The 20,246-nt window shown below is 44.5% G+C and overlaps 1 protein-coding gene across 4 annotated transcripts in view; it reads left to right on the top strand.

The window, feature by feature from the left end:
• PACS1 (phosphofurin acidic cluster sorting protein 1) overlaps nucleotides 1-20,246 on the top strand; it is a 140,354-nt gene that overhangs the window by 91,996 nt on the left and 28,112 nt on the right. For 3 of the 4 annotated variants that reach the window (XR_007478585.1, XM_004264395.4, XM_033417044.2), the window contains exon 2: nucleotides 10,459-10,546. Coding sequence is in view for 3 of the 4 variants with exons in the window: in XM_004264395.4 (XP_004264443.1) it covers nucleotides 10,459-10,546 (88 nt within the window). In the remaining variant the exon portion in view is untranslated. Of the gene's footprint in view, nucleotides 1-10,218; nucleotides 10,373-10,458; nucleotides 10,547-20,246 lie in introns of those variants that run through there. The other variant, XM_033417035.2, reaches the window with a different exon arrangement.

Genomic DNA, 20,246 nt, shown 5'->3' with positions numbered 1-20,246 from the left:
TACCTAGAGGCGTGCCTTTCTCTGTCTGGCTTTTCACTGACGTTCCGGAGGTGGACTAGCTGGGGAACCCCAGCCATACCTTCCATTTGAAACCCCCTTTGATTAAGGACTTTTAACTAGAACTGCCCTCCCACCTTATCCCCAGATGAGGAGGTGGGTAGGAGGGTGGGGTACAGAGGGGTCTTCATTCAGCTTCCATATTTCTAAGTGGTGCTGTGGGACCTGCTTCCAACCCTCTGTACCGTGGAGATTCCTAGTTAGCTCTCTGAAGTGCAGAAGACTAGGGATTTGGTTCTTTTAGGGATCATGGAAAGAACCTTTTTTTCCTTCAACTTTTGAGAAAACTTCCTTTCCTTCTATAAGGATGGGAGTTGGGATTTCCTCATAGGGCATCACCCATTAAAATGGACTCTAGGAATAATTCAGCTGGTTTTCTTAAAAGTATCTGGGAGCTGGTGACTAAAGTCCTAACATCTTGGGAATCTATTCCTGTATATTAATAATAGGTTTACCGGGACTTCCCTGGTGGTGCAGTGGTTAAGAATCCGCCTGCCAATGCAGGGGACACGTGTTCGAGCCCTGGTCCGGGAAGATCCCACATGCCGCGGAGCAGCTAAGCCCATGTGCCACAACTACTGAGCCTTCACTCTAGAGCCTATGAGCCACAACTACTGAGCCTGTGTGCCACAACTACTGAAGCCCGTGTGCCTAGAGCCCACGCTCCGCAGCAAGAGAAGCCCACTTGCCACAACTAGAGAAAGCCCGCGCGCAGCAGCAAAGACCCAATGCAGCCAAAATAAATTAATTAATTAAAAAAAAAGAATAGCTTTACCTGCATATAACAAAAAATAAGAAAAGATTTATATAAGACAGCGGCTTATTGCTTTCTCACATAAAGAATAAAAAATCCAGAGGTGAACAGTCCAGGGCTGATAGAGTAGCTCCCATGGTGTCGTCAGGGATCCTGGCTCCTCTCTTTCTAATTGACGTTCCTGACACATGGATTGAATTATCACAGTTTTCTCATGGTCCAAGTTAGCTGCCGGAGCTCAGGCCATCAGCCTGCATCACAGACCAGAAGAAGGAGAAAGGACAAAAGAGGGTCCTGTCACGTGAGTGAGCTCCCTTAAAAAAAAAGTCTTCCCACATGTCCTACCTAATACGTCCACTTACACATTGGCCAGATTTCAGTCACGTGTTCTCAACCTAGCTGCAAAGGAAGCCGGAAAGCGTGGTCTTTTATTTCAGGAAGAAACATGCTCAGCTAAAAACTGGTGCTCTTTTATTAAGTAGGAAGGGGAAGATAGATGTTGGGTAGGCAATTAGCAGACTCTAGCACACTGGGTAGAACCTTCCTTTTAAAACAAAACAGCTTTGGACTTCCCTGGTGGTGCAGTGGTTAAGAATCCTCCTGCCGGGCTTCCCTGGTGGCGCAGTGGTTGAGAGTCCACCAGCCGATGCAGGGGACACGGGTTCGTGCCCCGGTCCGGGAAGATCCCACATGCCGCGGAGCAACTAAGCCCGTGTGCCACAACTACTGAGCCTCCGTACCTAGTGCCCGTGTTCTGCAACAAGAGAAGCCACTGCAAGGAGAAGCCCGCGCACCACAATGAAGAGTAGCCCCCGCTCGCCGCAACTAGGGAAAGCCCATGTGCAGCAACGAAGGCCCAATGCAGGCAAAAATAAATAAATAAAATATAAAAACAGCTTTATTGAAGTATAATTGATATACAGTAAACTGCACATATTTAAAGTGTATAATTTGACAACTTTTGACACAAATACACTGAAACCACCACAATGAAGATCATGAACATATCCATCACTCCAATGTACCCTTTGTAATTGCTCCTTCCCGCCCCCTCTATGTCGGGGGTCCCCAAGACCACTGATTCTTTTCTTTTTTTTTTAATCAATTAATTTTTTTGGCTGCATTGGGTCTTTGTTGCTGTGCGCAGGCTTTCTCTAGTTGCGGCAAGTGGGGGCTACTCTTCGTTGCGGTGCACGGGCTTCTCAATTGTGGTGGCTTCTGTTGTTGCGGAGCATGGGCTCTAGGCACAGGGGCTTCAGTAGTGTGGCTCACGGACTCTAGAGTGCAGGCTCAGTAGTTGTGGCACACGAGCTTAGTTGCTCCGTGGCATGTGAGATCTTCCCGGCCCAGGGCTTGAACCTGTATCCCCTGCATTGGCAGGCGGATTCTTAACCACTGCGCCACCAGTGAAGTCCAGGTTTGATGATTCTTAGGAGCACTCACAGGGCTCAGTATATAGTTGTAGTCACAGCTATGATTTATTTCAGTTATAGGATACAAAAGCCAAGTCAGGGGGGAAAGTGCATGGATAAAGTCTAGAGGAAACCAGGTGCAAGATTCCAAGAGTCCTTCCCCATTGGAGCCACACAGGACCTAATTCCTCCAGCACTGGATTGTGACAACGCATATGAAATGTTCTTACCAGGGGAGCTCCTTAGAGACGTACTGCCCAGGTTCTTGCTGGGGGCTGGCCAGTTGGGTACCCTCTTCCTAGCACGGAGGGCAACATGTATTCAGCATAAACCACATCATTTGTAAAAAACAGTTTAGGCACAGAGAGCCACTCTGACCAGTTCTGGAAGCCCTCCCAAGATCCAGGATGTCAGGCAAGGGCCCATCCTGTAAGCAGGCCTTTTCTCGGGCCTGCTAGTGAATGCTTTTCTGTACGCCGCCACCCCGTCGCCATCCTAAGGGTAACCACAGGTCTGCCTTCTGTCACTAAAGGTTTGCATTTTCTAGAACACTTGGTACCTCTTTTTTGGCTTCTTTCACTCAGAATTATTTTGAGTTCATTCATGTCATGTGCATCCGTAGTTCATCCATTTTTATTGTTAAGTAATATTCCATTGTGTGGATATACCAGTTTGTTTATCCATTCGTCTGTTGATGGACATTTAGGTGGTTTCTAGTTTGGGGCTATTTCAAATAAAGCTGCTGTGAACATTCAGGTACAGTTCTTTGTATGGGAATATATGTTTCCTTTTCTCTTGGGTAAATACACAGGAGTGGAATGACTGGATCATATGGTAGGTGTCAGTAGAACTTTTTAAGAAACTGCTAGGGCTTCCCTGGTGGCGCAGTGGTTGAGAGTCCGCCTGCCGAGGCCCGCGTACTACAAAAAAAAAAAAAAAAAAAAAGAAACTGCTGAACTGTTTTCCAGAGTGACTGTACATTTTACATTCCCGTCCACAGTGTGAGTTTCAGTTGCTCCACGTCCTCACCAACAGTGAGTAATGACCAGTCTTTTAAATTTCGATTTTCAAGCAGGAAGGTAGTGGTCTCTCATTGTGATTGTAATTTGCATTTTCCTACTGACTGGTAAGGTTGAGCATCTCTTCATATGTCTTGCCTTCTGTATACCTTCTTTGGTGAAGTGTTTGATCAAAACATTTGCCCATTTTTTTCACTGGGATGTTTGTTTTCCTAACATCAAAATTTGAGAATTCTCTATATATTCTGGACCAATCTGTTATCAAATAGGTGATTTGCAAGTATTTTATCCCACTCTATGGCTTGTCTTTTCATTCTCTTAATAGCATCTTTCAAATTCATTTTGACAAAGTCCAGTTTTCTCATTTTTTTCTTTTAGGGATTGTTCTTTGGTGTCATGTCTAAGGAATCTTTGCCTAACCCAAGGTTCCAAATATTTTCTCCTGTGTTTTTCCCTTAGAAGTCTTATAATTTTATGTTTACATTTAGATTTGCAGTCCATTTTGAATTAATTTCTGTAGACAACTTAAGGTATGAATTGAAATTCCATTTTTTTAATTGGGTATCCAACTCAAACAATGTATGTCTCTCTACTTAGGTCTTCTTTAATTTCTCTCAGCAATGTTTTATAATTTTCAGTGTGTGTAGGTCTTGTATGTTATTTGTTAGATTTATCCCTGTATATGTCATTTTTTTGGATGCAGTTGTAAATTGTATTTTTTCAAGTTTCAATTTCTAATTATTTGTTGCCAGTATATAGAAATACCATTGATTTTTGTATATTGATTATATTGATCTTGTTTCCTGCAACTTTTCTAAACTCACTTATTATTCTAATATTTTTTGAAGATTACATCAAATTTTCTATATAGATAATCACATCATCTGAAAATAAATTCCAATCTTAGATACCTTTTTTTTTCTTAATTTATTTGGTTGCACTGAGTCTTAGTTGCAGCAGGTGGGCTCCTTAGTTACGGCATGCAAACTCTTAGTTGCGGCATGCCCGTGGGATCTAGTTCCCTGACCAGGGATCAAACCCAGGCCCCCTGCATTGGGAGCATGGAGTCTTAACCACTGTGCCACCAGGGAAGTCCTGCATTCCTGAGATAAAACCTACTTGGTCGAGGTATATTATTCTTTTTACATATATTGATATTTTAATATATTGTTTATAATATTTTGGATATATTGAGTTAAATAAAATATATTACTAAAGTTAATTTCACCTTTGTTTTTACTTTTTAAAAAATATGGCTATCAGGAGAAGTTTGAATTACAAATGTGGCTCGCACTATATTTCTGTTGGACAGGAAGTTTACAGTCAGGATACGGGGATAGAGCTAAGATTGAAACAGATTTGCTATCTCCCAGTTCCTTTCCTCCCATTCTCTCTTAAATTCATTCCAGTTTGGCTTTCGTTTTCACTCTTCCAGTGAAACCGCCCTTGTTGAGGTCCTCAGTGGCTTCCATATCGCTAAATTCAGTGATCAGTTTTCAGTGCCCCTCTTGACCCATCAGCAGCAAGTGATACAGCTGACCATTCCCTCTTGGCTTCTAGAATATTGCGTTCATTTGATATTCCCCCTGCTTCACTGGTTAATTCTTCTTCATATCCTTTGCTAGTTCATCCTCTTCATCTCTCTGTCTTAATGTTGAAGTATTCTTGGGCTCAGTCCTGGTCCTCTTCTCTGTATACTCACTCATCCTCATGATTTTGAATTCCATCTTTATGCCGCACTTCCGTCTTGATGTTCCCAGCCCACAGGCAGACTTGTGTACCTTAACTCTCTGCTCCACATCTCTACCAGACATCTCAAATTTAAAACGTCCAAAATTGAACTCTCAATCTTAAACTCCCAAAACCAGCCTTGCCCAGAGCTTTCCCCATCTCAGTTAATGATAACCCCATCTTTCCAGATGTTCAGGCCCCAAAGCCTATATTTTCAACAATATATCCAGAATTCAAACCACTTTTCACCACCTCCACTGCCCCTACCCTCCAAACCTCTGCCGTCTGTTGCTTGCACTACTGCAGTGGCTTTCTAACTCTCAACCTTTTCCCCTTTTCCCTTGGCTTCCCTCCATTCTGTCCTAATAGAACAGCTAAAAGAATCCTATTAAAATGTAAAACAGGTCATGTCTCTCTCACTTAAAGCCAGTGGCTCCCCATTTCTTGCAGAGTAAGAACCAGATCCTTACTGTGGTTTACAAAGCTTTGCATAGCTGGTATGGCTCCGCTACCCACAATGCATGTGTTTGACCTTGTCCCATACCACTGTCACCCTTGCTCCCTCTGCTTCAGCTCCACTGGCCTTAATATTTCTCAAACAGACCAGGTGTGCTCCTTTGCACTTCTTTCCCTTAATCTAGAACTTCTCAGTGAGGCCTACCCTGACCACCTTACTTAGAATTACAACGCTCCCTGCCCTCCTCTGCCTCACACTCACAATCCCCCTCACCCAGCTCTATTTTAACACAATCTAACATACTATGTAATTTATTTAATAATTATGTTTATTGTTATTGACAGTTTTTTCCTCTAGAATATAAATTCCATGACAAGAATTTTGTCTGTTTTGTTTACTGATGCATCGCAAGTGACTGGAACGGTGAACTAGCTCAGCATAGGCTGATGGATGACTGACAGAGTAATATGACAGAACTGTAATTCAGACCAGGTTATGTCTGACTCTAAAGCCTTCATTCTGGTCTTAAAAATTTTTTTTTTGATGTGTAGTTTGTGTACAGTGTGGTGCCTGGGCCTTGAACGTAAAGCAGCTCTGTGGATTTTTGCAGGTGTGAATATCCACGTGGCCACCGTCGTGGGTGTCTCAGTCACCCCCAAGGGGTTCCCTTATGACCCTTCCCAGTCAATGTCTCCACCTGCCTCAGTTACTGAGCTGGCTCCTATCGCCATGCATTGGTCTTACCTATCCTTGAACTTCGTATGAGTGGAGTCATATAGTCTTTTGTGTCTGCCTTTTTTAGCTTAGCACAGTGTTTCTGAAGTTTGTCCATGTTGTCCCATGCATCAGTAGCTTGTCGTCTTTGTATGCCACAATTCGTTGGTCCATCCTGTTAGTGGACACTTAGGCTGTTTCCAGTTTAGGGCTGCTCTGAACATTCTGTCTTTGTGTGGCCTGTGCCCTCGTTTTTCTCGGCTTCTCTTGGGACCTGGGCAGAGGAATTTACTATCTACTAATAAGCTACCAGGTGGTTTCTCAGATACCTGTCTGACGCTGCACTCTTACCAGCCACGTATGGGGCTTCTGGTTAGTCCACATCTTCACTAGCACTTGGAATTACCAGTCTTTATGATTTTAGTGTAAAGTTATTTTCTGCTGTAGAAAAACTGATTAAAGCTGGAGTATGGTCAGGGAAGGACTCTTCTTTCAGGCCTTGGGTACTGTATTTTTACTGCATATGAAGTGCCCAACCGATAAAACATATAGTAACAAAAAACCCTAGGATCAGCATCTAATCAGCCTCTTACTTGTTGAGACACCTCCGTCGGAACATCTTGCCAGACTCAGTCATCCTCAGAACTATATCTGGGACTGTTTCAATCAGTATTGTGTGAGTGTGGGTTTAAGGAGAAATGTGTCTTACTTACTCAGAGTCTTTCTATTGTATTAAGATATCTGTCGGAAATATTTACTTGTAATTAAAATAATTTCTTCTTACCTTCAAATAAGTGCCCTGTACTAATTTTAATTGGGTTCTGACCTAAGATAAACCTAAGTTTGCATCTTGGCTCAACCACTTTCTTGTGTGACCTTGGGCAAGTTTCTTAATCCTTCTCAACATCCTTATCTGTAAGCTAGGTAGAGTACCCCACCTCTTAGAATTATTGTAAGACTTACATGAAGTAGTGAAATGTATCTCAAGCAACTGGTGCATGGTAGATGCTTAGTGAGTCACATTTTCTTATGCTTTGAAGAACCAGAATACATTTAAGTCCCCACATCCCCTTGAGTGATACCATTAAAAACAAACAAAAAGACCTGTTGAACTGATTGCCAATAGTATGGAAATCAATGTGGCATGTCTAGTTTCTGAGCAAACACTAAACACGTCCAGTCTTGTTATTATTTTGTTACCTAAGGTACTAGATCATTGTTGGCTTTCTTCTTGACATAAGGTGCTGTGGCCTAAAGGTTTGTTTATTTATTCACCAAATATTTATTGGTATATGATGTGTTTTTCCCTCCTAACAAAATTCCACCATATTACCTATTACAATATTTTATATGTTATGTAAGAGGAAAGATGGTCCAGAGCCTCATGGGGCATAGAAGAGCTGAGGACAAGAAGTGTCGTGTAAGTCGTTGCTTGTCTTCCCCACCAGACTGTGTAATCTCCATGAGGCTGTGGACCATGTCCTCTAAACTCCCGCTAACCCAGTGCCTGGCGTACAGGAGATGCTCTCTCAACGTGTGGAATGTGTGAGAGGGTGAAGGATCACAAGCAGAGGGGAAGAAACACGCGTGTTCCCAGTTTATTCCTGTGACTCTTTTTTTCTTGCAGTGAGTTTATTCGGCACCAGCGCATCCGTCTGTAGGTGCTTTGGAAACAAACAAAAACCCAACTTATCAGAAGCATTTGTAATCGGCAGCCTTAGATGAGGAACAAAATTGGGCATATCCAGTCTTTTCCAGTTGTGTTCCTTCCCTTTCCTCTCCAACAAGCCTTGAAAATCAGCTGCAGTGTAGTTAGTAACATTTCTTAGTAGTCAACTATGTGAAATGTAATAATCCCTTGGGTGTTGGCAGAACCAGAGTTCCTTTTGGGCCAGCACGTTTCTACTCTGAAGGGAAAGGAGAAACAAGTGATGCTGTGGGTAGCTGTTGATGGGCGGGGGAGAGGGGGCGGCGAGCATGAACCGTGGTGACTCCAGTTTAACAGACCTGAGCGTGTTTTAGGAGCACAGGTGCGGGAGCTCCAGTCACTGGCTGAGGAGGCAGCTGTGTAGTGGAGGCCTCAGGTCTTAAGAGGAGAAGCGTATTAGCTCCTACAGCTGCTGTAACAAATGACCACGGACTTAGTGGCTTAAAACAAAACACACGTTTATTTTCACAATTCTGGAGATCAGAAGTCCAAAATGGGTTTCACTGGGCCAAAATCAAGGCGGTGGCAAGGCTGCATTTCTTCTGGAGGCTCCAGGGAGCGTCGGTTTTCTTGCCTTTTCCAGCTTCTAGAGGCTGCTTGTATTCCTTGGCCCCTGACCCTGGGGTTCTTCCATCTTCAGAGCCAGCCACACATCACTCCGACTTCTGCTTCCGTGGTCACATCTCACTCTCTGACTTGGGCCCTCCTGCCTCCCTCTTATAAAGGCTTGTGATTGTAGTGGACCCATCCAGATAATCCAGGATCATCTCTCCACCTTAATTTAATCACATCTGCGGAGTCCCTTTTGCCCTGTAAAAAGTTTACAGGTTCTGAGGATTAGGAGATATTATTTGCCTACCACAAGGAGATTGGAGTTAGAATCTAGCTCTGTCACTTACTAGCTGTGGGAATTTAGCTGAGTCACTACTCTGTTTAGAATCTGTTTCCCAGGACTAACCTGGTGGTGCAGTGGTTAAGAGTCCGCCTGCCAGTGCAGGGGACAGGGGTTCGATCCCTGGTCTGGGAAGCTCCTACATGCCGTGGAGCAACTAAGCCCATGTGCCACAACTACTGAGCCCGTGTGCGGCAACTACTGAAGCCCGTGCGCCTAGAGCCCATGCTCCGCAACTAGAGAAGCCACCGCAATGAGAAGCCCGCGCACCACAACGAAGAGTAGCCCCCCCGCTCACCACAACTAGAGCAAAGTCCACGTGCAGCAACGAAAACCCAACGCAGGCAAAAATAAATAAAATTAAAAAAAAAAGAATCTGTTTCCTCTTCTGTTATACGGGTAGAGCAGTGACCCCTGCCCCACCCCACCCCGCCCCCTACACACACACACACACACACACACACACACACACACACACAGTCATGTTTTTGAGGTCTGGATGAAATAATGTATATGAAAAGACTTGATAGGCTCTCTTTTAGTTGATTTTGATTGTGACTTAAAGCAAAAGGAAAGAAAGAGTTTTATTTGCTTCGTGTCAGCAGATCTAAGCAAGTGTTTGGGGTGAGGGTGAATTCAAAATTAGAATTCAGTTCTGTGGATCTGGATTTGCCCCCCTTTTTTCATGAATTACATGAATTTCTTCAACATGTATTCTTGTTCACCTGGTTTTAGCTAGAGGCCGTTTTAAGAAAGTGTTAAACTTCATTAACAAATATTTGCCGAGCAGCTGTACTGGGCCCTGCCCTTTGGAAGAAGGCCCAGAGGTGAGAGAGTGGGCACGCGAGGAGCAGAAATGAATTCGGGGCGACTGGAGCTTAGAGAGTAAGGAGGAGGCCCAGAGGTGAGACCGAGGGGAAACGGGGAAAATGAGCCCCAGACCAAGTCGGGGTGTCAGGACCTGACTCGGGTCGGCAGCATCCCACCTATAACCATCCTCCAGAACCTCACCGAGGAAAAGGATGTTTTAAGGACTTGAACCACTCAAACCAGAAGCAGAAAGGCAGCATCTGCAGTTTCCTCCCAGCTCCTGCTAGAAGCCCGGGGTAGCCCTGCCTTGGGAGGCCAAGGTCGAGTCACATTAGAGATGCCAAGACTCCAGAGTGAGGGACAGTCCCATTGCTTTTAATTAAGGGGAACTTCCTCATTGTGGCACTGAAGATTTTCTGCATGTTTAAAGCAAAGTTTGGCTGAAATCGAATTTGTGGTCATTTAAAGCATTTCCTGCCAAATGGTTTCTGTTTTGTTTGTGTGGATTTTCTCTTTGTTGCTACAGATTTACATCTGTAAATGTTTCAGGTGTGATTAGACATAAGGTGGAACTGGAACTGGGCAAGCAAAATAAACACTGATGCCCCTCCCTGGTCTACTCCCCGCTCCCAGAAACTGCTCCCACATATTAGGAGTGAAAAGGCATCTTGGTTTTGGCTGGAGATAAAGGGGCATCCACAGACATTCATGGAATAATGTACCTTTTTGACACTTACCAAGTACAAAAGTTAAATAAGGGGGATGCTGTTTTACTGATGGTAGACACAGTAAACAGCATTCTAACATTCTTCCTTTAGGTAAAGCAGCATTTCCTCAACAGACTGTCACTTTTCTCATAAGTTCCTTACATTTGACTCGATCTTCTTTCTCAAAATTTTTCTAGGCTGTTCAGCTTGACCCTGAAGAAACTTGTCATGCTAAAAGAAATGGACAAAGACCTTAACTCAGTGGTCATCGCTGTGAAGCTACAGGTGAGTTGAACAGGATTGTTTTTTCAGGACCCAAGGAAGCTAGATAACCTTGTGCCCACTGTCGGGGCTTCAGAGATGCTGGTAGGGGACCAGCTCTCTCGTCCTTCACTCAGCAAAGCAGGTGCAATAGTGGGAAGACGATTGAGCTCCTGCAACCTACTGGGTCCCAGTTCTGCATCTTAGTTAAAGCACTCAGTCACTTTAAACCTTAGTTTCTTTGTCTGAAGGATAAAAGTGGCTCTCCCTGCCCTGCCTGTCTAACAGGATTAGCATGAAGATCCAGAAGTTCATGCTTCTGGATCTAGAAATTCAGAAGTTACTAAGGTGGCTAGAAATTCAGAAGTTACTAGGGTGGCTTGTGTAGGTTTCGGTCTTATTCCTGGGATTTCTGGGTATAAGGAGATGTATGGGTTGGGGAAGCAGCTTTGGCAGTTTTCTATAGGGTGGAAGAAACTTGTAGGTTATTATTTCAGACTTGACAGTTTAAAATTTACTGGGGTGTTTTGTCTTCTGAGTCATCCCCACATTTAATTCCTTGAAATTACCTCAGTAACTCCAAGGGACCCAAAGTATTTCACAAACATTCATATTCTAAGCATTTGGAATTTCAGTTTCAGGAGGAACTGAACTCCAGAAAGGTCAAGGAATTTACCTGTTGCCAGGTGATACCAGGTGGCAGAAGTGGGACTAGAAACCAGAGAGCCAGTAACGTATGTAGACGTTAAACTCCGACACCAGGGCTTCCTTAACCAATCGGCCCCTTTTAATGACGATCCCTAAAGCTTACTGAGAGTCTGAAGTGCCTCTGGAACCACTAAACGATGGAATCCTTCAGCTTAAGAATGGTGTATTTACTGAGTTCTATTTCATGGAAAAATAGTGGGCTGTAAGGAAGCTCACTAGTAACCAGAACATTTGATTACTGGCTCACCTGTTTGTTGTGCAGCGGTTTCTTGGCTTCACTAAAACTAAAACCCACGTCTGTAGCATTTTCGCAGTACGTGAACCATACGCCGAGGTCCTCAGTTCTCTTTCTGAGATAAATACATTATGTTAATTTAGTCCTCAAAACTTGAAACACTTTAATTACTCCTTATGATTTCCTGTGTGTCCCTTATATTCAGACTCCCTGTTCATCTTTGTTCATAATTCCTCTCGATTCTGTGAAACGTTTCCAGACACTGTGGGTTGAAAAAACAAGTGTGGGACCATGATGGGCGAGTGGAAACTTGCGGTTCTTTTCCTCCTTTCCTGATTTCGCACCTGTTTCTAGGTCACGGGCAGTGTTCCAGTTTTCAGGAGTTATTTGCATAGCTAAAAGCAGTTGCTTTCCAGTGCAAACACTGTTGGTACAGTTTTGAAAGTTCCTTGCTGCTTTTGCATCCCCGCAGTTAAATGCCTTTGCCAAAAGAAATAATGCCTTTTATTTCCTGATTAAATATTTAGCATTCTGTAAAATTTTAAATTATACCCCAAAGCTACAAATATCCTAAATTTTTTATTGCTTGACTTCCAAGCAGCTGAAAGTAATTACAGATGTTATCACATTCCTTTATCCAGTCACTTATTTATTCATTTACACATTTATCTAATAAATATTTATTGAGCACCTGTTATAGGCCAAGTATTGTTCTAGGCACAGGGGATTCAGCAGTGAACAAAACACACCCAAACCCCTGCCTTTAAGGCCCTTTACGTGCTGATAGAGCAGCAGTTCTCAAAATGAGGTCTGCAGACCCTGGGCTCCCTAAGACCATCTCAGGGGATACGTAAGATCCAAACTGTTTTCATGATAATACTGTGGCTTTACTTGCCCTTTCCACCACGTTGACATTTGCATTGAAGTTACAAGAGCAATGACTGGTAAAATGGCTGGCTGGCCCTTAGTGCAAATCAGGACAGCTGCACCAGAATGTCAGTAGTCATTGTATTGCCTACCATCGCAAACTAGAAGGAAGAGAGGAAAAGCCAGTGTTGCTTAAGAATGTCCTTGGAGAAGCAGTAAAAACTGTTAATTTATTTTGTCTCAACCTTGGAATACGCGTCTTTTTAATAGTCTGTGTGATGAAACGGAAATGTGCATACAGCGCTCCTGCTTCACAGAGGAGGCTACCGTTGTCTCGAGGACAAGTCCTCATACAACTGAGCTGTGCATTGAAGTAGCTGCTTTTTCATGGAACACCATTTGTACTTGAAAGAGGGGCTTACAGACAAACTGGTTATTCAGACTCAGGTATTTGGAAGATACTTTCTTGAAAATGAACAGAGTAAGGCTGTTCAGAAAATGAAGAGTTTCGCACTTTGAGGGAAACAACTGAGAATATTTTGGGCCAATAATAAATGACATTTGAGCTTTCAAGTGAAAACCAGAATTTTGGAAAACTTGTCTTTGTAAGCTTAACAGCTTCCCAGTTCTTTCTATTTATTTATTTATTTATTTACTTATTTATTTATTTATGGCGGCATTGGGTCTTCGTGGCTGTGCGGGCTTTCTCTAGTTGCAGCGAGCAGGGGCTACTCTTCGTTACGGTGCACAGGCTTCTCATTGTGGTGGCTTCTCTTGTTGCAGAGCACAGGCTTTAGGCACATGGGCTTCAGTAGTTGTGGCACGTGGGCTCAGGAGCTGTGGCTCACGGGCTCTAGAGTGCAGGCTCAGTAGTTGTGGCTCATGGGCTCTAGAGCGCAGGCTCAATAGTTGTGGCTCATGGGCTCTAGAGCACAGGCTCAGTAGTTGTGGCGCACGGGCTTAGTTACTTGGAGGCATGTGGGATCTCCCCGGACCAGGGCTCGAACCCGTGTCCCCTGCACTGGCAGGCGGATTCTTAACCACTGCGCCAGCAGGAAGTCCCAGCGTCCCAGTTCTTGAAGACTTTCCTAAAAAGGTCTGTAGTGATAGTAACTGTCGTGATTTTTTATATTGTGTAATGAGTAACATTTGAAAGATTCGCGTAACTCAGTGAACCAGTATTTTCCAAATGACCAATGCATGAGGTCACAAAATTGTGCTGCGTAAAGATCCATTCAGAGAACAAAACAGGTCAATGGATTGGATTTTATTTTTTACTTTTTGTTTAAAAATAATTTTAAATTTACAGAAGAGGTGCAGGAGTAGTACATAGAGTTCCCATATACCCCTCACGCAGCTTCTCCCAGTGTTAATAACATCTTTCTTAACCATGGTATTTATCAAAACTAAGAAATTATCATTGGTACAACACTATTAACTAAATTACAGACTTTATTCAAATTTCCCAGTTTTTCCAGTGATATCCTTTTTCTGTTAATATATAACAGACTATAAAACCTTATTGATACGGTTTCAGGCTCTACTTTGCGACTGACCTTTAAGAGACTACCACTTGTAGAGTTTTGGTATACTATCAAAGAAAAATAGTCCACCATTATTTGAAAAGGCTGTTAAAATGTTCTTCCTTTTTCTAACTTTGTATCTCTCTCAGTCTGGATTTTTTTAATATACTCAACCAAAACAATATTTTGTAACAGATTGGTTACAGAAACAGGTATGAGAATCTGGTTGTCTTTTATTAAGCCAGATGTCAAAGAGATTCACAGAAGTGTAAAAGTATACCATCTGCCTCATACACAGCTGTTAGGTGTGTACAGTGGTGCAGACACTGTGGAAAACAGTCTGGTAGTTCCTCAAAAGGTTAAACACAGAGTTACCATAGGACCTAGCAGTTCCACTCCTATAAATATTACCCAAGTGAGCTGAAAACATGTCCACACAAAACTTTGCACACAAATGTTCATGGCAGCATAATGGCTGAAAAGTGGAAGCAACCCAAGTCCATTAATTGATGAATGAATAAATAAAATGTGATATATCCATACAATGGAGTATTACTTGGCAATAAAAAAGAATAAAGTACAGGGACTTCCCTGAGGGCGCAGTGGTTAAGACTCCTCACTCCCAGTGCAGGGGGCCTGGGTTCGATCCCTGGTCTGGGAACTAGATCCCACATGCATGCAGCAACTAAGAGTTCTCATGCCACAGCTAAGGAGGCCGTGAGCCGCAACTAAGAAGCCTGCCTGCCACAACTAAGGAGCTCACATGCTGCAACTAAGACCCAATGCAACCTAATTAATTAATTTTTTTTAAAGAAAGAATAAAGTACATTCATGCTACAATATTGATGAACCTTGAAAACATACTAAATGAAAGAAGCCAGTCACAAAAGACCACATGTTATATGATTCCGTTTTATGAAATGTCCAGTATAGACAAATCCATAGAGTCAGAAAGTTAAATTAGTGGCTGCCTAGGGGTAGAGGGATGGGAAGGTTGGCAGAGTGACAGACAGCTAATGAGTATGGGGTTCCTTTTTTGGGTGGTGAAAATGTTGTAAAATTGATTGTGTTTCTGGCTGCACGACTCTGAATATACTAAAAGCCATTGAATTGCACACTTTAAATGGGCAGATTGTGTAGTATTTGAATTATATTCTAATAAAGCTGTTATATACATTAAAAAAAATGCCCTCTTCTTAATAAATTGTTTTTGCTTTAGAGAAGATATTTTTCATAAAAATATTTTTATGTAAACACATAATAGGTTCATTACAGTTATTTTTAAATGAATTAATACATATTTTTAATATCTCAGTTTTTTGTTTTTTTTGCGTTATGCGGGCCTCTCACTGTTGTGGCCTCTCCCATTGCGGAGCACAGGCTCCGGACGCGCAGGCTCAGCAGCCATGGCTCACGGGCCCAGCCGCTCCGCGGCATGTGGTATCCTGCTGGACCGGGGCACGAACCCGTGTCCCCTGCATCGGCAGGCGGACTCTCAACCACTGCGCCACCAGGGAGGCCCAATATCTCAGTTTTAATTCCTAGTGTGGTAAATATTGAAAGATACATGTACATAAACAAAAGCTATTTGGGGTCCTCAATAATTTTTAAGAGTGTAAAAAGATCCTGAGACTGAAAAGTTTAAGATTAATCATTGTAGTGGAAGGAAAGAGACAATAAACGTTAATTAATTAATTATTTTTAAAAAAGATAATTTTGAAATTGGACTCAAGTTGGTAGTGCCTGGCACCTGGAAGAAGCAAATACTGGGACCCGTGAAGGGCTAAATCTTTGGAGAAGGTTGGCAAAGATGAGAACAGTACTGTGCCATGCTTCGGAAGCGTGTGAGCTGGCCATGGTCCTGTGGCTGCACCGCAGCTACATCCTGTTCCCCGCATGCGCAAGTTCATGTTCACAAGTTTGCAATTCAGATAATGCGTTTGGGATAGAAATGTTTACAGGTATTTATAGCATATATTTGGATAGTGAGAGTTCAAATAGTGAGGGCCGCTGCTGTTGGAAGGTGATGTGTCCGGGGTGGGGGGCGGGGGGAGGTGGTGGGGGGGGGGCGGGGGATGTCAAATAAATAAAATACGGTGAAGAGGATGGAGCATGCCATGCCCTGGGGTGGAGGAAGTTACAAATCGTATGTGGTGGTCAGGGGTGGCTTCACTGAGAAGATGACTTTCATGCAAAGACTTCGAAGGAGGTGAGGGAGGAAGCTGTGCAAATATCGGGAGGAAGAACTCTGCAGGCTGAGGGAGAAGCCAAGGCAAGGCCCTGAGTCAGGAACGTGCTGGCAGGCTTACATCTGGCAGGGCGGAGAGGGGGTGGGGCGGCAGTGAGGCTGGAGGGGAGTGAGAGGAGGAGATGAGGTCAGAGAGGTAGGGGGAAGGGTGTGCGCCGTTATGGCAAGGTCTCTGGCTTTCGTTCTGTGTGAAGTGGAGGGTTTTGAACAGGGAGGTGATGGGGTCGTTCTGGGTATGGAAGACAGACTGTAGGTGGGAAAGAGGAATCAAGAAGACCAGCTAAGGGGCTCTGACAGTGATTCTGGCAGGAGATGAGGGCGGCACCAGAGCTTCGGCCTCAGGGACTAGAAGGGTAGAAACGCCATTAAGTGAGATGAGGAAGACTGGAGAAGGCAGGTTTGGGGGGAAGGATCCAAAATTCAGCCTATCACATGGTGTTTGAGGCGGCTGTTACACATGCGAGGGGAGGCGGTGAATAGACAGCTGAATATGTGAGTTCGGAGTTCAGGAGACAGGTCTGGGGGAGGGAAACAGTTTGGGGAATCTTCAGCGTATCTGAGACCATAAGGTGGATGAGCTGCCCAGGAGTGGAGGGAGCCGTTACAGAGAAGAGAACAGGTCTAAGGATTGAGGCCACAGGCTCCCCAAGACTAGGATGTCAGGGAGGAGAGGAAGGACCTGACACGGAGACCAGGAAAGAGCAGCTGAGGGTGAGAGGAAATCCAGGAGAGTGAGTGTCCAGGAGGCCACATGAAGGGAGAGTTGCTGGAGGCGAATGAAGAGGAGTCCTCCTCATGGAGGTTATCGGAGACCCTGCCAATGGCAGTCGTGGCAGAGTTACGAGACAATGAGAGAAGTCTTCAAGAGCAAAAGTAGACAGCTCGGGCTTCCCTGGTGGCGCAGTGGTTGAGAGTCCTCCTGCTGATGCAGGGGACGCGGGTTCTTGCCCCGGTCCGGGAAGATCCCACATGCCACAGAGCGGCTGGGCCCGTGAACCATGGCCGCTGAGCCTGCGCGTCCGGAGCCGGTGATCCACAACGGGAGAGGCCCACGTACCGCACAAAAACAAAAACAAAGTCAGAACAGTTAGCTGATTGTATGATTCTCTCCAGGCATGTTCAGCTGGGGCAGCTGGATTTGTACAGGGTTGTAATGTACCAAGTGAGCGCAGAGAACAGCAGCGGGCAGAGGCGCTAGGGCGTATGCAGGGACCGCTCGTCCAGACTGAAGGGGGCATTTAAGCTGAGTGAGGAGGAAAGAGGGGACAGCGGGCATGAGGAGTGAAACATGGTGGGGGGATCAGTGGATCGTAGGCCTGGTGGGTTCAAGGGATTATTGTTGTTGACAAACAAGCGAGAGTGAGCTGGAAGGTTGGGAAGTGGAGATCAGAGAGTGGGGTGCATGACACTGAGATGAGGCTTTGGCCGTCTTTATCGGTAACCATAAGGCCCAGAGTGTGACCATGTGGGTGGAGGGGCTCAGACAAGGGTGAGGACGAGACCACTGGGAGAGGGAAACCACGGGGTTTAGGGGCCAGGACATTGGAAAGCCCACGTGTTGAAATCACGAAGAGGGACTTCCCTGGTGGCACAGTGGTTAAGAATCCACCTGCCAATGCCGGGGACACGGGTTCGAGCCCTGGTCCGGGAAGAGCCCCCATGCCATGGAGCAACTAAGCCCGTGCGCCACAACTACTGAGCCTGCACTCTAGAGCCCGCGAGCCACAACTGCTGAGCCCACGTACCACAACTACTGAAGCCCACGTGCCTAGAGCCCGTGCTCTGCAACAAGAGAAGCCACCGCAATGAGAAGCCCGCGCACCACAACGAAGAGTATCCCCCACTCACCAGAACTAGAGAAAGCCCACGCGCAGCAACGAAGACCCAATGCGGCCAAAAAATAAAGAAATTTAGACAAGCATGCTTTCATCAGTAAGTTATATTATCGTTAAAAAAAAAAAAAAGAAATCATGAAGAGTTACGGCGGGAGTAGTGCTGGGGAAAGAACAGTGCGTGAGGAGCTAAAGTCAAGAAATGAGTAGGGATGCTGGCAGGTACAGACAAGAGCCACAGCCAGGAAGAGAGGCTAGACTAGGGGCATCCACTCAAAGCGGGAGTTTGGGGGAGGTGGAAGGGAGGATGTTCTGGAGCTGCTGACAAGAAGCAAGGAGGACCCTGCCCCACCCCCAAGCCCAGCAGTCAGCCCAGGAAGCAGTGTCTTCAGGGCGGAGCAGGTTTCAGCTGTGCAGGGTTTCTCAGCAGTGTTGTGGGGCTGTGCTGTGCCTCGTAGACCGGTCGGCAGCAGCCCTGGCCTCTACGCTCTAGAAATATCACGCACGCACGCACGCACATACCCCAGCTGTAACAATCAAAAATGTCTCTAAATTTTGCCAAATGTCTCCTACCCCTGGTTGAAAACCACTGCTATATATCAACCACATTTTGGATTCTCAGCATTTCTGAGATTCATTGTCCAGAGACTTCTTAAATCCTAAGAGCCTACCTATATAAATTCAGGTGAAAACTTTGCCAAGACTCTTGTTTGTCATAGAGGTTACAGAAAGCATTATCTAACGCATGAGGCAGAGCGTCCTTTATTATTTTTAATTGGCATAATATAATGCTATTCTAATTTTAAAAGCATTGTGAAATACTACATTTAGGAGATTTTCCTTCCTGCATTATACAAAATCTGTATTTTATAAAAGCAAAAATTAGAAATGGATAAGAAACCTAAAAGTTAAAACTAAATTTTTTTCATTCCTAAAGGAAAACAGAGTGGAATATCTACTCTAATACAGCAGAATAACTTCATTACTTGGAGTAGGCAAAGATTTCTTAGCTAGGACCCAGAATGCATTAACCATAAAGGAAAAAAATAATAATAAAGTTGACCAGATCAAAATTAAATACTTCATCAAAAGATACTATTAAGAAAATGAATAGGCAAGAAAATATTTATGGTGCATATACCTGACAATTTCTTATATAAATAAAAAACTTACGCCCGAATAACAAGATAAACAAAACAAAGAAGTTTGATCAGTCACGTCATAAATGGAGATTTACAGCGGACCAATAAACAGCTGAGAAGGTGCTGCGTGGGCTGAGTCCTCAGGGAGATGCAAATTGCAGCCACAGTGATGGACCTCTCTGCACGTGGCCAGTAGAATCCACGGGTCCAGGACAGACCACGCCGGATGCAGCTGCAGGTGGAAAGTGGTACTAACACTTTGGAAATCAGTCTGGCGGTTTCTCACGAAGCTACATATGTGTCTACCCTAAGTCCCAGCCATTCCTCTCCTAGGTGTCGGCCCAAGAAAAAGAAGACACATCCACTTGTGTGGATGACTTGTACAAGAATGGCAGCTTTAACCATAATGGTCCCAAACTAGAAACACCCCAAATGTGAAGTGTTCAGCGACGGGAGAACGGAAATCACATGTGTACGTTCATGGGACAGAATTCTGCTCAGCAGTAAAAAGGAACAAGCTTTCGATACACTCAACAGCCTGTATGAACCTCAGACACATTATAAATGTTGGGCAAAAGAAGCCCGACCAGAATAGTACACACTGTATGATTCCATTTATATGGAATTTTAGAACAGGAAAAACTGACCTATGGTGAAAGAACTCAGAACAGTGCTTTCCTCTGAGACAGGAGTGCAGGATTGACTGGGAGGCATCACAAGGGATTTTTCCAGAGTAATAACAATGCTCTACATCTTGATAGAGATGTGGGTTACACGGGTATATACATTTACTAACTCATCGATCTGTATACTGGAGATCGGGGCATTTCACTGTGTTAAATTAAACTCAATTGTTTTTTAAGTAATTTTTTTTTTTTTTTTTTTTTGCGGTACGCGGGCCTCTCACTGTTGCGGCCCCTCCCGTTGCGGAGCACAGGCTCCGGATGCGCAGGCCCAGCGGTCATGGCTCACGGGCCCAGCCACTCCGTGGCATGTGGGATCCTCCCGGACTGGGGCACGAACCCGTGTGCCCTGCATCGGCAGGCGGACTCTCAACCACTGCGCCACCGGGGAAGCCCTAAAGTAATTTTTATAAATATACTGGCATTCCTCAGGCTCTCCTGCTGATCTCTTTTTACATTGAGGAACAGTTTAGCCCAACTTTACTT

This window comes from Orcinus orca, chromosome 8, assembly GCF_937001465.1.
Source record: "Orcinus orca chromosome 8, mOrcOrc1.1, whole genome shotgun sequence".
Taxonomy (NCBI): domain Eukaryota; kingdom Metazoa; phylum Chordata; class Mammalia; order Artiodactyla; family Delphinidae; genus Orcinus; species Orcinus orca.
The sequence above is the reverse complement of the archived record's forward strand: the minus strand, read 5'-3'. Positions and strand labels throughout refer to the sequence as shown.